This window comes from Dreissena polymorpha, chromosome 8 (genome assembly GCF_020536995.1).
Source record: "Dreissena polymorpha isolate Duluth1 chromosome 8, UMN_Dpol_1.0, whole genome shotgun sequence".
Lineage (NCBI taxonomy): Eukaryota > Metazoa > Mollusca > Bivalvia > Myida > Dreissenidae > Dreissena > Dreissena polymorpha.
The window spans coordinates 25,501,564-25,518,273 of NC_068362.1; the positions used below are offsets into that span (position 1 = coordinate 25,501,564).

Here is a 16,710-nt window from a genome sequence, read left to right on the forward strand (position 1 = left end):
ACATATGCACACGCATATTATACGAGTACATATGCACACGCATATCTTACTTTTCTATTTAAGCGTCATGTATTTTCGACTAGATATTATGTATTATGTTTTCTTTTTGATTGCCGGTAGAATATAGAATATATTAGAAAGATTAAAAGATCATTGATAATATAAGAGGGTTAATCAACAGCAATCAACCAGCGTAAGTAAAACATAATAAAACATGTGTATGCACAAAACACCATGACACGATGGCAATAGAATATGATGCGCTCATAAGAGACCAGAGAAGGAATTAAACTAGTATTCTGATGAGGAGGTCTAGTTAAGAAGAATAACAGTACTTATGGAACAAAAAAATAATAATTTCTAGGCACATTTCTAGCATCTTTGAAACTCAAGAAACTTAAGTAGATAAATCACAAACCGAATGCGCGCCTAAAACGATTTTAATTACATATACATATGCGGACATACAATGAAAACATGAATGCAAAAACGTGATGCGGGAATCAAATATAGCACACATAATTTAGGTTTAAGGACTTCGGTTAAAAGGCATGGTACTTAAACACTTTTAACACATGAATTCAGCTGATAAGAATGCCGTACATTCCCGCTTTAACAGGGATATTGACATAATACTGTGGTTGCACCGCATTTGCAGTGCTAACACTACACTGTAGAACGTTCAATATTGAAACACACAAATCAGCGGGATACCATATTTTCACGCTCTTTAGTGCCAACTAGTGTCTCAAATAACTCAGCAAAAATACGAAGTGCAAAAACACAAAGATTGTTTTAATAATGTATTCAAATATTTTAATTGTTTTTCACACCATTGCTACCTCATTCACAACTACCGTTACCCGCTGTTCGGTATGTCGACATCGCGCCCTTATATTTATTATATGGGGGACAGTTTTACTGGAACAACCCATGAAGTTAGCCATTGGCTTGTTTTCGACCCTGCAAAAGAGGCTGTCTATACTTTATACACAGTTCAATATGCCACAGGTTTATTATTTAGAGGTTTAACGGCGAGACTTCAACATCACACTCATTCTTTCATATCATAAGTTAAACTTCACTGCGTCCTGGCGACCATGAACATTTGGATGGTGTATTTAGCTTTCGTTACACAGTATATGATTATGGCTTCAATATACAGTAAAGCAATACAAATTTAATCCTCCTGCAACAATATAATCCATACTTTAAGGTTCCATTATACGTGGTTGTTATTATGCGTTGTTTGTTGATAACTTGTTTGGTACAGTTTTTATCAAATTTGGTACCAACAATATACGGCTCAGCCGACTAGATTCTCCGACGAGCCAGATAAGCATTCTCCATCCACGTCACCGGCCTATTATTCTATTTATCATGTCACATTTATTTCTTTTTTTATGCTTTTTTCACCGTTTATGTACACTGTAAAATAGTTTAAATGGAGAGTTTCGCTTGAATAATGACGTCATTTCGTAAAAAACGACGTCATTTCACAGTTAAACTGAGCGACTGACGGATATTCGAGGTCACGTGGTAAACTAGCCTAATATCTTTTGGGTTATTAGGTTACCTGGTTATCAGGCTGATTAAAGGCATGTGACAGGATAAATGGAGAATAATAGGTTGGCGACGTGGATAGAGAATGGTTATCTGGCAAGTCGGAGGCATTTATTAGGTGAGCCGAAGGCAAACCCGATAAGATCCTCCGACGAGCCAGATAACATTCTCCATCCAGGTCACCAACCTATTATTCTATTTATCCTGTCACAAATTTTCTTTTTATCATAGATCTATATATGCTTTTTCTCACTGTTTATTTACATTGTTAACGCCACATATTCACATCGCCACGGATACTCATGTTGAACCACGGGCTAATCACAGAAAAATAACGCAAGATAGGATTCAGACACGGTTATGGGACAATGCGCCCAAACAATTCTACAGGGTTACTCCAACAATTACAGCAGAAGCTATACATGAAAACTCAGACAGTAAAATAGCCCGCGTAATGTCTTTGAGGGTAATAATACCAATGAACTCACGCTTATTAATTGCTGTTTTTAGCTCTAGTAAACAAACAATTATTTTCTTATAAGAATGCAACAAATAGCATGAAATTTGTATTATTAATCAAATTGGAATATGTAGCGTTTATGTATAACATCCCGAAAACAAACAATATTAGGTTGAATTGTAACTGCTGATAAACAGTGAACGATTTTGTTCTCGTTAACTTATGGAGTTACACATGAACAAATTCACATCCCATCGTAAGTTTGGCCTGCGTAAGGTCACGCTAAGAGATCGTTTGAGTAAGACCGATAGCTTGAACGTAGCAACTTCGTCCATTGACCTTAAGGTATAACCTTAGCGTGTTATTAATGACAAGACATTTCAGGTTATATATTCGTTTCAAATGCGTCTTGCATAATAATGAGGGGCGTTCAGCCATAATAAGAGTAGCATTAAACATATTGATGTTCTCCCATTATATTAAGACGTATTTTTATTGGAACAATGTATTTAAATAACACTATATATTTGATAAATTGTGTGTTTCTGGTGGTCCTTTATTAAACAGAATGAAGACATTAATTATTTCACCATTTAAAGACACGAAAAGGGAAATGGTATATAAGTAGGGGATTTTCAGGTCATGTCAGGCAGGTGCGAACCGAACCCAAAAAGGTATGTTGCTGCCTTTTCATATCTAATCCTGACTTTTAAACAAAACAGTTCTTTATCGTAATTCGTCGCAAGTTCGTTTATCGAGACTAATTTTGAGTTATTATATCGAACTGTTTTATTTTTCTATGATCACATTTGAATTACAATTATTTTGCAGTACACACAATTGCTTTACCGCGGGATTTCAAAATGGACGACGACGACACAAAACGAAGGACTTTGATAATCTCTATTTTCTGTATTGCCGTGTTCACCAAATAAACAACCTCAGAAGCAGTAATTGGTATTTATTGTAATGCAATCAGCACTTGTGCCATGTTTGTCCAGCTTCTGGTTAAGTAAAAAACAACATTAGTAACCACTTGCATAAAGCTGCTTTTTTCTCTGTTTGCCATTAATTACTGAACATGTGATCGATTTGGACAAACTACTTAAATAAATGTCACCATACCTCGATGAGTATGGCAAACATAAACCAAAATGCCTTGACTTACAAAAATAAAAGATGCAAGTTTTTATTCACGATACCACCCACATTGGAACACATATGCACATTTTAATTTAAAGGGGCCTTTTCACATTTATGCAGATGTTGAAGTTTGTCATTAAATGCTTTATATTGATAAATGTAAACAATGCATCTGAAAAGCTGCAGTTAAAACAACAAGAATAAAATTTAAGAATGAAAAAATGTATCCCTTACCTGGGCTCGAACCACTGACCCCTGGAGTAAATGTCTATCGCTTCGACCACTCGGCAATACCTGCTCATACGATGTGTGGTGTATTTTATACTTAATATAAGCAATCCTCGTAGAATCACAAACTATAACGATAACACCCGAACCCTCCAAATTATGCAATCGTTTCGCGTTGCACAACTTTATCATTTTCACGTTTTTAAATCGTTAAAGAAACAAATAATGGATATTTAAGAGCTTGGTAAATGTTCAGTATTACTGTTTCCTCACATATCATAACTACAACGAAAATTTGCGAATCTGAAACATTTTTTTTAATTTTGTCAATCTATCCAAACGTGAAAAGATACCACCCGCACTGACACAGAGATGCGAGTTTTAATTAAAGTTTCCACCCACATTAACACAGAGATGTGAGTTTTAATTTATGATACCACCCACATTGACACAGAGATGTGAGTTTTAATTTACGATACCACCAACATTAACACAGAGATGTGAGTTTTAATTTACGATACCACCCACATTGACACAGAGATGTGAGTTTTAATTTACAATACCACCCACATTGACACAGAGATGTGAGTTTTAATTTACGATGGTCATTCATAGATAACTAACAATAAAGTCCCAATACTCAGGTGTATGTGATATTCTTTGACAAGTACCAAGAAGACCTTATCTTTTGTCATTATTGTTTACTACATCTCATAAAATAAATCTCTTTTAACCAAAACACTGCCCATCATATATCCATTTTGAATTTGCTGTTAAATTTACAGTTTGTTCTTCATCAAACTATCAACTTTTTTTATCAAAAGATCATTTTTTATTTGTCGTGTTTACACATTTTAGCATTTTTTAACATGTTTCTTTGATTCAAACAAATGATTCATCACTGCTAAGCCTTAATGTATTCTTATATGATGAACCATGCCACCAGTATTTCATAAAATATATTAGAAGTAAAAATACAGTACAACGGAAAAGGCTTATACAATAAAAAAAAAACACATCGAGAGTCGACTTAAAATGCTCAGTGTGTGTATGCTGCAAATAAAAAAAGAAAGTGAATTGATCCTTAATTAGGATTGAATCCAATTAATTGTCGACTGGAGCCCGGAGAAGTCTTTAGTGTAGTGTGCGATAACTTTGCTAAGTAGAGGTCGAAAATAGCACAAGACCGACCAATTGTGACATCTTGGATGCCATGAAGGATAAAGCCTTGATAAAATATTAGTTTTCATCGTCGGTTGTCTATTGACTGCAAAAAAATACATAATATAATTGGATTTTCTAGCCTAAAGCGTATAGGATAAAAAAGTAATACATCGACATAATGTATTTAGGAGTATACTATACCGTTAAACACAATTAACAAATAATTACATACATTGAAGTAATTCTTGTTTTAATCGTAGTCAATATTCCTGTGAACACAATATTTACTACATTTCAGATATTAATAGCCGTTTTTGCTTGCAATCGCAACGCTCTGTGATTTGAATATTTAATCTGATTTGTGTCTGTATGTATTATTAGACGAGCACGCAAACACATTATTCGATGTACTAAGTGATTTGAGCGAGATGACGCGTATTAAGAGTGGAATATTTTTATTGAACATATACCCTTTAAGCCATGCAATCATTAAATTTACATCTTGCATTACGGCCTGTTCATGTGAGGCATTACGACGATGGTCTGGAATTGATACGATATGATGCTTGGTTTCAAAATCTTGTCAAAAAACCTGACAACGGCATAAATCGCATGTCACCGTTGCCAATTGTGAAAGTTGATTAGCTCTCGTGATATTGAAACAAAAAAGTGCAAGTCATCAAATACATACGCTCCTGCATTGCTGTTGAATTGGAATTGCTATGCAACTAGATTAATGTTCATTTATAAATGTTTTATATTATGGGGTTTGAAAATGGTTTTTATCACACGTTATTTGCGCTGACTAGTTCAAAAAGGTTGCGCTTAGTAGTTTAAAAAGTTGCGCTGACTAGTTCTCAAAAAGGTTACTCTGGCTTTACATATTGCTTAAGTTTGAGTTTGATTACTCATAATGTATTACGAAAAGTTGTATTTTGCCACATATTCGAGAATAGCGGATGGTAAGAAGAGTTGCTCAACTGATAATGTATCAGCTACAAAGGCCGCTTGGGATTTAAGGAAATCAAACTACATGAAGGTCATTCCTATTGTATTTTCATTAAATAGAAATAAATACGTAATAATATTGTATTCTCCTTCTGACCATTATGAAAAGCTCTCCGGGCTTGGTATTCCTTTATTTAACAAAGCACACAATAGACTGTGTTGCTCGACACACTTCGTCGTTAGTATGCTACTATGGGGCAATATAGGAGCGTATTCAGTGGAAAATGGTTAAGCTTTCAATATTCATCAGTTCATCTCTGTAGAATTTTCACCTAGTTGTCAAGATAATTTACTTAAATGTTGTTCCACCGATTGCATCTGGTAAATTTTGTTTTACCGATTCATACGGATTTATTCTTTTCATCAATTTCAATCGCCATCGCTCGGCTTAAATTTGCAGTCGTTAAACTTGTGTTGCGTTTGGTACTGTCCTGAGATCTAAGTGTAAACCAGTGTTTTTATTTGAATAAGCGAGCATTGATTCACGTGATAATGAAACTAAGGCAACGGAAAATCGATCGTAGCTCGAACTGGAAATATAAATTTTCTTGCAAGGGACGGTTTAAACATAAAGTGCTTTATGAAATAATAAACAACTTGGCTAGGAACTGAAACAAAAAAAAACACATAAATTATCTTAACCTGAAAAACGTGAATAGAATATAACGGATGCATTTTTTTTTATTTGTAATCATATTCCCACTTTAAGAAACATACTTTGTAATCAACATTTTATTGACTATATAGGCTAGTGCATTTCTTAAATATTAAAATTAGGTCCAATGATTCGCGAACATTTGCACGGACAAAAAATGTACCGAAACAATCTTTTATTATTTTGCACTCATAGACCATACATTAATGCTTGCACATCATTTAAATGTATGTGATTATGTAAAATGTCAAAATGTACGTTTAATTATGCCACGTATGAGTTGTTTTCGCGTGATCAACGAATTCCCACGAGAGAGAGAGAGAGAGAGAGAGAGAGAGAGAGAGAGAGAGAGAGAGAGAGAGAGAGAGAGAGAGAGAGAGAGAGAGATTAAAATAATAATAACTTGTGAAAATGTTTAATCATAGTAACACACGTTGGTCAGTTGTTTTTTTATAAAATAAACAAAGATTCATGCTATCAATGCACATACGAAATGAGCAGTACAGAATGTTAATATTATTGCTTGGAACAATTTATGCTTTCAGCAAAAGCCATGAGGGCTATCATAGTCTGCGTATTCCTTCTCGGTGCCATAGCCATATAGCTTAACCCATTTATGCCTAGCGTCTAGAAAAAAGGCCTTGGCAAACAGCGCAGACCCAGATGAGACGCTGCATGATGCGGCGTCTCATCGGGGTCTGCGTTGTTTGCTAAAAGGAATTTCTGTAAGAAATATTCTAAATATAGAAATAAATATACTAGACATCCCTAATTTTGGAAATAAATTGATCCAATTTAGAAGGATGGGAGAGTCCACTAGGCATAAATGGGTATATGGAGGAATGCCTAAATAAGATTTAAGCAAAGTTACTTTAAATAATGCTATTCTTTATTACATTTAATATTCGCGAGTTCGTGAGTTCTGTTTCATATGACGGTGGATACGAATTAAATATGGCTTACTAATATGACACAACTGTCAATTGTCTTCGTTATGAGTAAAAAAGTATTATTGCAATTTATACTTGTACATTCGTCAATAATAACAAAGACATAGTGGGTGAGCATTACATTACATTTGGTCAGATTTCGTAATATTCACGTAAATGATTTATCAGTCGCTGTTTTGTTAAACTGGACAGAAACAGGACGTTTAGTATAGTTGTATAACACCTCACCAGAAACGCACATGTAATTAATAGACATGTATATACTTGTTTTAAAACCATTTTTGAACAATAAATAAGTTTAACATAAAAAATAGTTTACTTTGCACACATAGTAGAACTACTTGAAGCACAATCATATATCGTTCCTTAACATCAAATGACAAATAATCAATCCAAATTAATGTTAGTTGAAAAAAAATATCACAAACTGCAACGTCATGATTTAGAACAATAACAACTAACAAAAATCAATACGACCAAAAGAAATTGATTATTTGATGAGGTCAATAAATTTGGTTACTTAAGCACGTTCGTCAGCAAATAAAAATGTTAGCGCTTTTGGACATTATGGATGTATTAATTACTACGATGTTTCCAATTCACCATAGCTGGGCAACAGCGATAACATCAAAGAAATATCTCACAGATATTCGCAACTGTAAACAAATTAAGTGAGACAAACAAAATGACAAAGATATGTTCATAATCTTGATTTGATACAGATGTCAAAACAAAATTCCCTCTCAATTCGTTTCCCTTTTCCCTTTTAACGGAAACTTTATTATTGCATCATCTCTTTCCAATATTCTACATGAGTGCATATGCACTCAAGAGTGCATCTGCACTATTTTATCCTACTTTTGCTTTTTAAGCGTCAAGTATGCTCTGTTACATATACTGTATTAGAAGGTTTTGTGTTTGTTTTTCAGTGGAATATGAAAGGTTATTACAAAAAGATCATTGATAGTATAAAAGGTTTAATGAATAACAATCACCAAGCGCAAGTTTATTTTCTTGATAAAAAAACACCCTTTTCTCTTGTGTAAAATAGCAACAAATATGTGTATACCAAATATACAAAAAACACAATATATTAAAAAGGCAATTTACCAAAAGTTGCCCACCTGAGACCAGAAGGAACTAAACTATGTGGAGTTGGAGTTTACAAGACTAAAAGCATGTCATGAAACAGAAAAACGATATATCTTGATTTTAGCACTCTATGAAACATTAGAAACTATATCAGTGGAGAAAACACAAACCAGATGCGCATCTTAAACGATTTTAATCAAATGAACATATAGAAAACGGGAACGTACATAAATGCCATAAACGTGATGCGCGATTCGAATTGTACTCACATCAGACTATCATAGTATCTCTTTAACTATGGTAATCGTCTTCAAAAATAAACAACTTCAACCTTTGTCAAATGGTTGCACTTCAGTCAAAATTACAAGCTTAACAAACACATACCGTGGCAGCAATACATTTCAACAGAACGATACCATTTTCTTATCAATTGAGATATCGTAATAAGAAACATTCTAAGAAAAATGTGTGATGATTGGGCAATAAAAACGCTACTTGAGGAAAGTTATCAAGGTTTCCAAAAAAAAATGGGCCTAGTGACGTAGTGTCACTGGCGGCCAGCGGGTAGTAAACAAGAAACCGTCAGAGACGGGTGATGCTCCCCCAAAGTTTTTTTTGTCACAAATATTGCACTTTATATTCAGATAAAAGGAAACGTCTTGAGGGGCATAACTTTGGACAAAATAATACGATGGATGATTTCGCAACTTGAAAATTTAAAAGGGCCATAACTCTCTTAATAAATCATCTTATCAGAACCCACTAATAACATGCAAATCTCCTCAAGGTAGTTAAGCTTCCCATAAAGCTTCATTGTATTCCAGTCAGTAGTTGGGGAGAAATAGCACGGACAAAAATTGCACTATATGTACAGATTTAGAAAATTTCAAAGGGCCATAACTCTGTGAAACATCATCCGACCATAACCGGCTGATAATATGCACATCTCCTGTTGGTAGTGAAGCTTCCCATAAAGTTTCATTGAATTCCCGTAATAAGTTGCTGAGAAATAGCTCGGACAAGAATTGCACTATATGTACAATGGAAAAATTCAAAGGGCCATAACTCTGTGAAAAATCATCCGACAATACCGGCTCATAATATTCACATCTCCTCTTGGTAGTGTAGCTTCCCATAAAGTTTCATTGAATTCCGGTCATTAGTTGCTGAGAAATAGCCCGGACAAGAATTGCACTATGTGTGCAGTTAATGGAAAATTTCAAAGAGCCATAACTCTGTGAAAAATCATCCGACCAGAACCGGCTTATAATATGCACATCTCCTCTTGGTAGTGAAGCTTCCCATAAAGTTTCATTGAATTCCGGTAATTAATTGCTGAGAAATAGCCCGGACAAGAATTGCACTATATGTACAGTTAATAGAAATTTTCAAAGGGTAACTCTGTGAAAAATCATCCGACCATAACCGGCTGATAATATGCATATCTCCTGTAGGTAGTGAAGCTTCCCATAAAGTTTCATTGAATTCCCGTAATAAGTTGCTGAGAAATAGCTCGGACAAGAATTGCACTATATGTACAATGTAAAATTTCAAAGGGCCATAACTCTGTGAAAAATCATCCGACAAAAACCGGCTGATAATAGGCACATCTCCTCTTGGTAGTGAAGCTTCCCGTAAAGTTTCATTGAATTCCCGTAATAAGTTGCTGAGAAATAGCTCGGACAAGAATTGCACTATATGTACAGTAATTGGAAAATTTCAAAGGGCCATAACTCTGTGAAAAAATATCCCACAATACCGGCTGATAATATTCACATCTCCTCTTGGTAGTGTAGCTTCCCATAAAGTTTCATTGAATTCCGGTCATTAGTTGCTGAGAAATAGCCCGGACAAGAATTGACCTATATGTACAGTTAATGAAAAATTTCAAAGGGCCATAACTCTGTGAAAAACCATCCGACCATAACCGGCTGATAATATGCATATCTCTTGTATGTAGTGAAGCTTCCCATAAAGTTTCATTGAATTCCCGTAATAGGTTGCTGAGAAATAGCTCGGACAAGAATTGCCCTATATGTTCAATGGAAAATTTCAAAGGGCCATAACTCTGTAAAAAATCATTCGACGAAAACCGGCTGATAATATGCACATCTCCTCTTGGTAGTGAAGCTTCCCATAAAGTTTCATTGAATTCCCGTAATAAGTTGCTGAAAAAAAGCTCGGACAAGAATTGCACTATATGTACAATGGAACATTTCAAAGGGCCATGACTCTGTGAAAAATCATCCGACAAAAACCGGCTGATAATATGCACATCTCCTCTTGGTAGTGAAGCTTCCCATAAAGTTTCATTGAATTCCGGTAATAAGTTGCTGAGAAATAGCCCGGACAAAAATTGCACTATATGTACAGTTAATGGAAAATTTCAAAGGACCATAACTCTGTGAAAAATCATCCGACCAGAACCGGCTGATAATATGCACACCTCCTCTGTGTAGTGAAGCTTCCCATTAAGTTTAATTGAATTCCGGTCATTAATTGCTGAGAAATAGCCCGGACAAGAATTGCACTATATGTGCAGTTAATGGAAAATTTCAAACGGCCATAACTCTGTGAAAAATCATCCGACCAGAACCGGCTTATAATATGCACATCTCCTCTTGGTAGTGTAGCTTCCCATAAAGTTTCATTGAATTCCGGTCATCAGTTGCTGAGAAATAGCCCGGACAAGAATTGCACTATATGTGCAGTTAATGGAAAATTTCAAAGGGCCATTACTCTGTGAAAAATCATCCGACCAGAACCGGCTTATAATATGCACATCTCCTCTTGGTAGTGAAGCTTCCCATAAAGTTTCATTGAATTCTGGTCATAAGTTGGGGGGAGCATAATAACTAATATCAGCGTCAAAATCTACGTTAACTTTCAGCTGGTTCACACTTCCCAAAAAATTTCGCCAAAAGAAGTGGTAGACATAAGGTATTTTAAGATTTACATGTACATATAGCTATGCTCCTAACAGCACATATTTTTATGTTCCCCAGTCTATACTTGGGGACATATTGTTTTTGCCCTGTCTGTTGGTTTGTTGGTTTGCGTCAAACTTTAACATTGGCCATAAATTTTGCAATATTGAAGATAGCACCTTGATTTTTGGCATGCATGTTTATCTCATGGAGCTGCACATTTTGAGTAGTGAAAGGTCAATGTCAAGGTCATTCTACAATGTCAAATGTCAAATATTGAAGATAGCAACTTGATACTTGGCATGCATGTGTATCTCATGGAGCTGCACATTTTGAGTCGTGGAAGGTCAAGGTTATCCTTCAAGATCAAATTTATGGGGGAAGACATAGTGTTTCACAAACACATCTTGTTTAAGATATAATCTATCATATATGAAACGCAATAGCAGTGTTTCGTTGCAGAACTATACAACCATAATAATAGATATCAATGAACCCATTTGAAAATAATAGCAAAAGATGGAACTCAAGAAACTCTTTAAGGAGATACCGGTGTGTTCAAAATGAAAATTAGAATGTGTTTATCAGTGTTTTTGTCGTTCTTCAATTAACAATAGACATATATCTGTCATGTATTTTTATTATTTATATAATATTACATCCTTAATAGCAGAACCTTTTTTCACTTTACCATTAGTTATTGTGGATCAACAATACAACTATTAAAAAAGCATATATGGTATCCATGTATTTCAAATTAAACCATATAACAAAAATCTTTTATATAAAATGTTAAATGGATATCAGTAGATCATTCGGCTCGTACGGATAGTGTCGAATAAGTATGTTAAATGTACAAATCTTTCAAAAGCTCGCACGAAATCATTGAAAAATCAGACGTTGGCGGATATTGTGAACAACAGTTAATAGTTTCCACACATATTCCACACCAGTTTCTTGCGTGCGATCTACCCCAGTTCATATACACTGTATATACATTCAAAGCTTTTAAATCCAAATAATGCAATATTATGTATTTTGCTACCTATGATGCAAATACAGTATTCTTTTTGATCTCCGGTAATATTTGATGAATGTTTGTTCCCATATCAATGCAATATCTGGTTAGTGAATAGTTTCTTTTGTTTTCTCTTTCAGAGCCCATAATGGCTTTACCGTGGGATTTCAAAATTGACGTCGACGACACCAAACGAAGGACGTTGATAATCTCTAGACTATTTTTGTATTGTCTTGTTAAGCAACCTCGGGATCAGAAATTGGTAGTTACTGTCACGCACTCACTTGTATGAATAAACCATGTATCGACCGCCATTAGTAACCACTTATATGAAGTTGCCTTTTCCTATGTTTTCAAGATAACTTTGTGTAAATCTTTGGTTCTGTTATCAGGGTGCAGAATCAACGCGGTTTCCCCGTGTTTTACACACGGTCTGGACAGAATGTTAACACTCCGTTAAGAACTTTATTTTTGCAAAAATCTCAAGTTATTGAAATACATTTGCAAAAGTCTTTAGTGCATACAAGTTTTTCTTGCCGTTTGTGCTGATATCTTGAGGTATAAGAATAAATCCTTAAATAAGTCTAAAATCGTTGACAAAATTTCACTTTGCGTGAAGCATTACAGTGTACAATGAATGCAGTAGATACCGAATTTTTTAGCAAGAACACAGGCTAATCTCATTAAATAAAGTAATTCCGATGTATTTCACATTGCCATAAGCAGCATTACAATCTGTCTTTTATGCACTAGTTGAAATTCTTAAGAAAAATAATTTTTAAAAGTTATTTGAAAAAAGGCACCACTAACCGTCGTGTATACATCTGTTAAAGTGAAAAGGGGGAATCCCACACAGTCACATGATCCTGGTTATATAGTACGGATTTTTGGTTACTGAAACAATCAACTACTGAACATGCGAACGGTTTCAACACACGTTTTTGATAAATGTAACCATACCTCGAAGGGTAAATCTCAAACCAAACTTACTGGAGTTAAGTAAATAGCAGATGATGTGATTTTCAACTTAAGATTTCAACGTCCTTTTACACCACACAAACACCAACGGTTGATGTTAGATAACTATAAATAAAATAAAATACTCAGGTTATTTTCAGTTGTGTTCTTTTACAGGAATAAACAAAAGCCGTTGATCTTTTCATTTTGTTTCATAAACCCCATAAAATACATTTCTTTTACCACAAACATTGCATAGCATCTGAACATACTGTGATTGCTGTTTTCTTCATCCTTAGTTTTGAAGTCATAACATTTACAGTCTGTAAGCCTTAGAGTATAAAAGAAAATCAACATTTTGTGAAAAAGAAACGTTCCCGAGTATATCGCAAGATATCATAAAGATTTGCATGCAGTAAAATTGCAAATATAATTCGAAAATCGAAATACCCACGATGGCCGTGCATTTTTGTTTTCATTCTAAACCGTGGTCGTTTTTTATCAATAATAATTATTACTAACAACGTTTAATTACCATATCCCGAGCAGATGGTAGTGAATTTGATAATTTTATAAAAACTTGTTTGCAAGTAAAAATATAGCATAAAGCGGCCCGTGAAGCATCCGAATATTCATCTCACAATTATTCAAAATCGTATCTTGTTTGATTCAAACATTTGAACATTTAATATAATATCATAACTGCTGCTAATTTCAGCTTTTTTCTTATAATGTCGTTTGTTTAAAATTCTCGAAACAATACGTTTTTAAACATGTTTACTCGAATTATTTATGTTTACTTACTACAAGTGTATCGTTGGTAAAAATGGAGCGATATACATTATGGGTTGTTATTGTGATAATAAAATTAAAGGAATTGAATTTATCTCAAAATAATTTTGAATCCGATTAATTGTCGATTGGAGCCCGAAAAAAGGAGTATTAGTAAAGTGTGCAAGAATTTTGTTCAGAATACATCGAAAAAGTAACAAAACCGACTAGTGTTGTTTTCTTTAATTACATGAAAAACAAGAGATGTGTTTGTCAGAATACAATGCCCCCTACTGCGCCGCTTTAAAAGATGTTTTTTACCTTTGACCTTGAAGGATGAACTTGACCTTTCACGACTCAAAATGTGCAGCTCCATGAGATACACATGCATGCCAAATATCAAGTTGCTATGTGAAGGGACATAGAAGTTATGAGCATTTTTCGAAACCTAAATGCGAAACCAAAACGCAAAGTGTGACGGAAGGACGGACAGACGGACGGACGGTCCGATCACTATATGCCCTCATTCGGAGGCATATTAAAATCTTGGTATAACAATAATGTCAACGTCGATTGTCGAAAAACCACGAACAGCTCAGGGAATGTGATAACATCTAAGGATTTGTTTTTCTTACGACATTTTTGAATACCGGTCTAAGATTTGTATTCCTTTATATAATATACGACACAAACACTCAGTTGCAAGACCATCTTGAGTCTGTGTAAACAAAAGATTTTATTTGAACATGCGAGCTTTGAGTTACGTTATAATTTTGCATTACAATTTTCATCTTCATAAATATCTATAATTAATGGAATGTATTGAAACTTACCGTGACGGTAACAATTGTTGATTATTGTACAATTAATAATTTATTAATTTGTATGTGTTTATATTCATTGGCACATCTACTAAATGCGCCGCACAATTGACCATATCTAAACCGCATTACCTCATCAAAAGTAGTTCACTTGATTGTTGAAAAATATTAAGTACACAATTTACAAAACAATATTTCACTTTAAAACCGTGACAAACATTTGTGACAGATCCAAATTTGTTTTAAATGCTGCACTTCTATTAATAACGGCAAATGCATATTTCAGCAAAACCATGTTAAACATTACATTATTTCATATAACTGTGTTTTTTCACACACACATGCTTTTAAAATCAGTAAAATTAGTAAACCCGGACAAATAGGTTCTCAAACATAGGATAATTATCCCCTCTACCCATATTTCAGTCAATTTATAATGGTTAAGCCCTATGATATGAAAACAAATTATCATAGATGAGAATTTAAGCTCCAAATCCAAAGTACAACCATTTTTATGTGATGTAGTATAACCTTTGCTATACGTTTATGAGACTTATGACCACCTTAACGCGACGTTGTTTTCATAAGAATACAAACATGATTAGGATAATGGTCACATAATCAAGTCTGGATTCCTCAGGTGTGTGTTGGTTCTCTAGTGTGCACTTCACCGGAAGATCTGCCAAAATAAGCCTTCTTGGCCATATTGACAAACAAGCCAGTCTCTACCACTCCTGAAAAACGAAAATATTAACACTTGAAGCATTAATCAATCATCATTCAACTCGACTTATGAATAAATCGTTTCAATATTTACATGATTCTTTAAATGTTTACATGACAAGTAGTTGTGTTTTAATTAGTAAAATATGGACGATGATTACGACTTCTGAGTGTAACAATTTTAGCAAGATGTGTCAAAGACACTGATGTCCGCACACAACATGTTAGGACATAGACATAGCTACCAGTCAGTTAAAGATGACCCGATTCAAAAGGCCATAATGGTGAAAACATTGGAAGCAACCAATGTTTCCCTTTACATTCACCTACACAGTAACGTTATTCAGTTATAAGCGTTTGACCTACCTAGCAGTTAAGAAGATCTGCGGGAAAAAGTGGGACATAAATAAAGACGGACGATCAAGTGCAATGCTAAATGCCTCCGACTGTTAGTGGCATAATAATGTTGAAACATTCATGAATGAATTCTTAATTTTAAATAAGCATGCTTTTACATAAGTATTTAAGCATGCAACAAGCAATAGGAAACAAACAGGACCGAAATACCCACGTACACATTTTTTTTCTACAAATTGATAAGGAGTTTCTTTGAGTTCGTGAATTTAAATATACATTAAGAAATAAATTTCTAAAAATTCTAAAGATATCATGGTGTAAATGTCTACCAGGTATCATTTTCAGGGTGGTGTTGATATGTGCCCAGTCGCCTGGTTTATCGAACACCCAGTCAATGAGGAAGTTGCCATTGTCTGTAACAACGGGTCCCTGAAACCAGAACCATGGAATGTCAGGTTACGCAAATAACAAATATTGCTTGGACATGCCAAAATTTATCCTTTAGATTAAATACTATACTGTTGAAATACTATATATGATTGAGTTTTATTTTCAACTAAAATTAAAACATTTTAAAATCATATTGAAATCAAAACAATTCTTTTGCGCAACAACAATATTATATATCTATCGTTTTCCTGCCACAAAAACACACTGAATTTAAAGATTCAAAAACGAGATTCCGCTCCAAGCTCTTCTGAGGCTGTTTTATTCATTACATTCGAATATGGTTCGGTCTTTTTGGTGTATGTCTTTTCGTCGTTTTAATTAAGCTCCAATGCTTTCATAAACTCTCCACCAATAATACTTATGCGTCTATTTGTTAGCGTATATTCTCTAGGCTTAGTTTGATGCAAATCTGCAGACCTATTG

At 34.4% G+C, this 16,710-nt stretch overlaps 1 protein-coding gene across 1 annotated transcript in view; it reads right to left on the reverse strand.

Annotated features, from left to right (window-relative positions):
* Positions 1-13,358: 13,358 nt before the first annotated feature.
* Positions 13,359-16,710, reverse strand: part of LOC127842121 (ribose-5-phosphate isomerase-like) — a 32,231-nt gene continuing 28,879 nt past the window's right edge. The window contains exons 7-8 of the mRNA XM_052371466.1: positions 16,167-16,266; positions 13,359-15,491 (exon numbers count right to left, since the gene is read on the reverse strand). Of these exons, the coding sequence (XP_052227426.1) occupies positions 15,394-15,491; positions 16,167-16,266 (198 nt within the window). The 3' untranslated portion in view covers positions 13,359-15,393. The remainder of the gene's footprint in view (positions 15,492-16,166; positions 16,267-16,710) is intronic.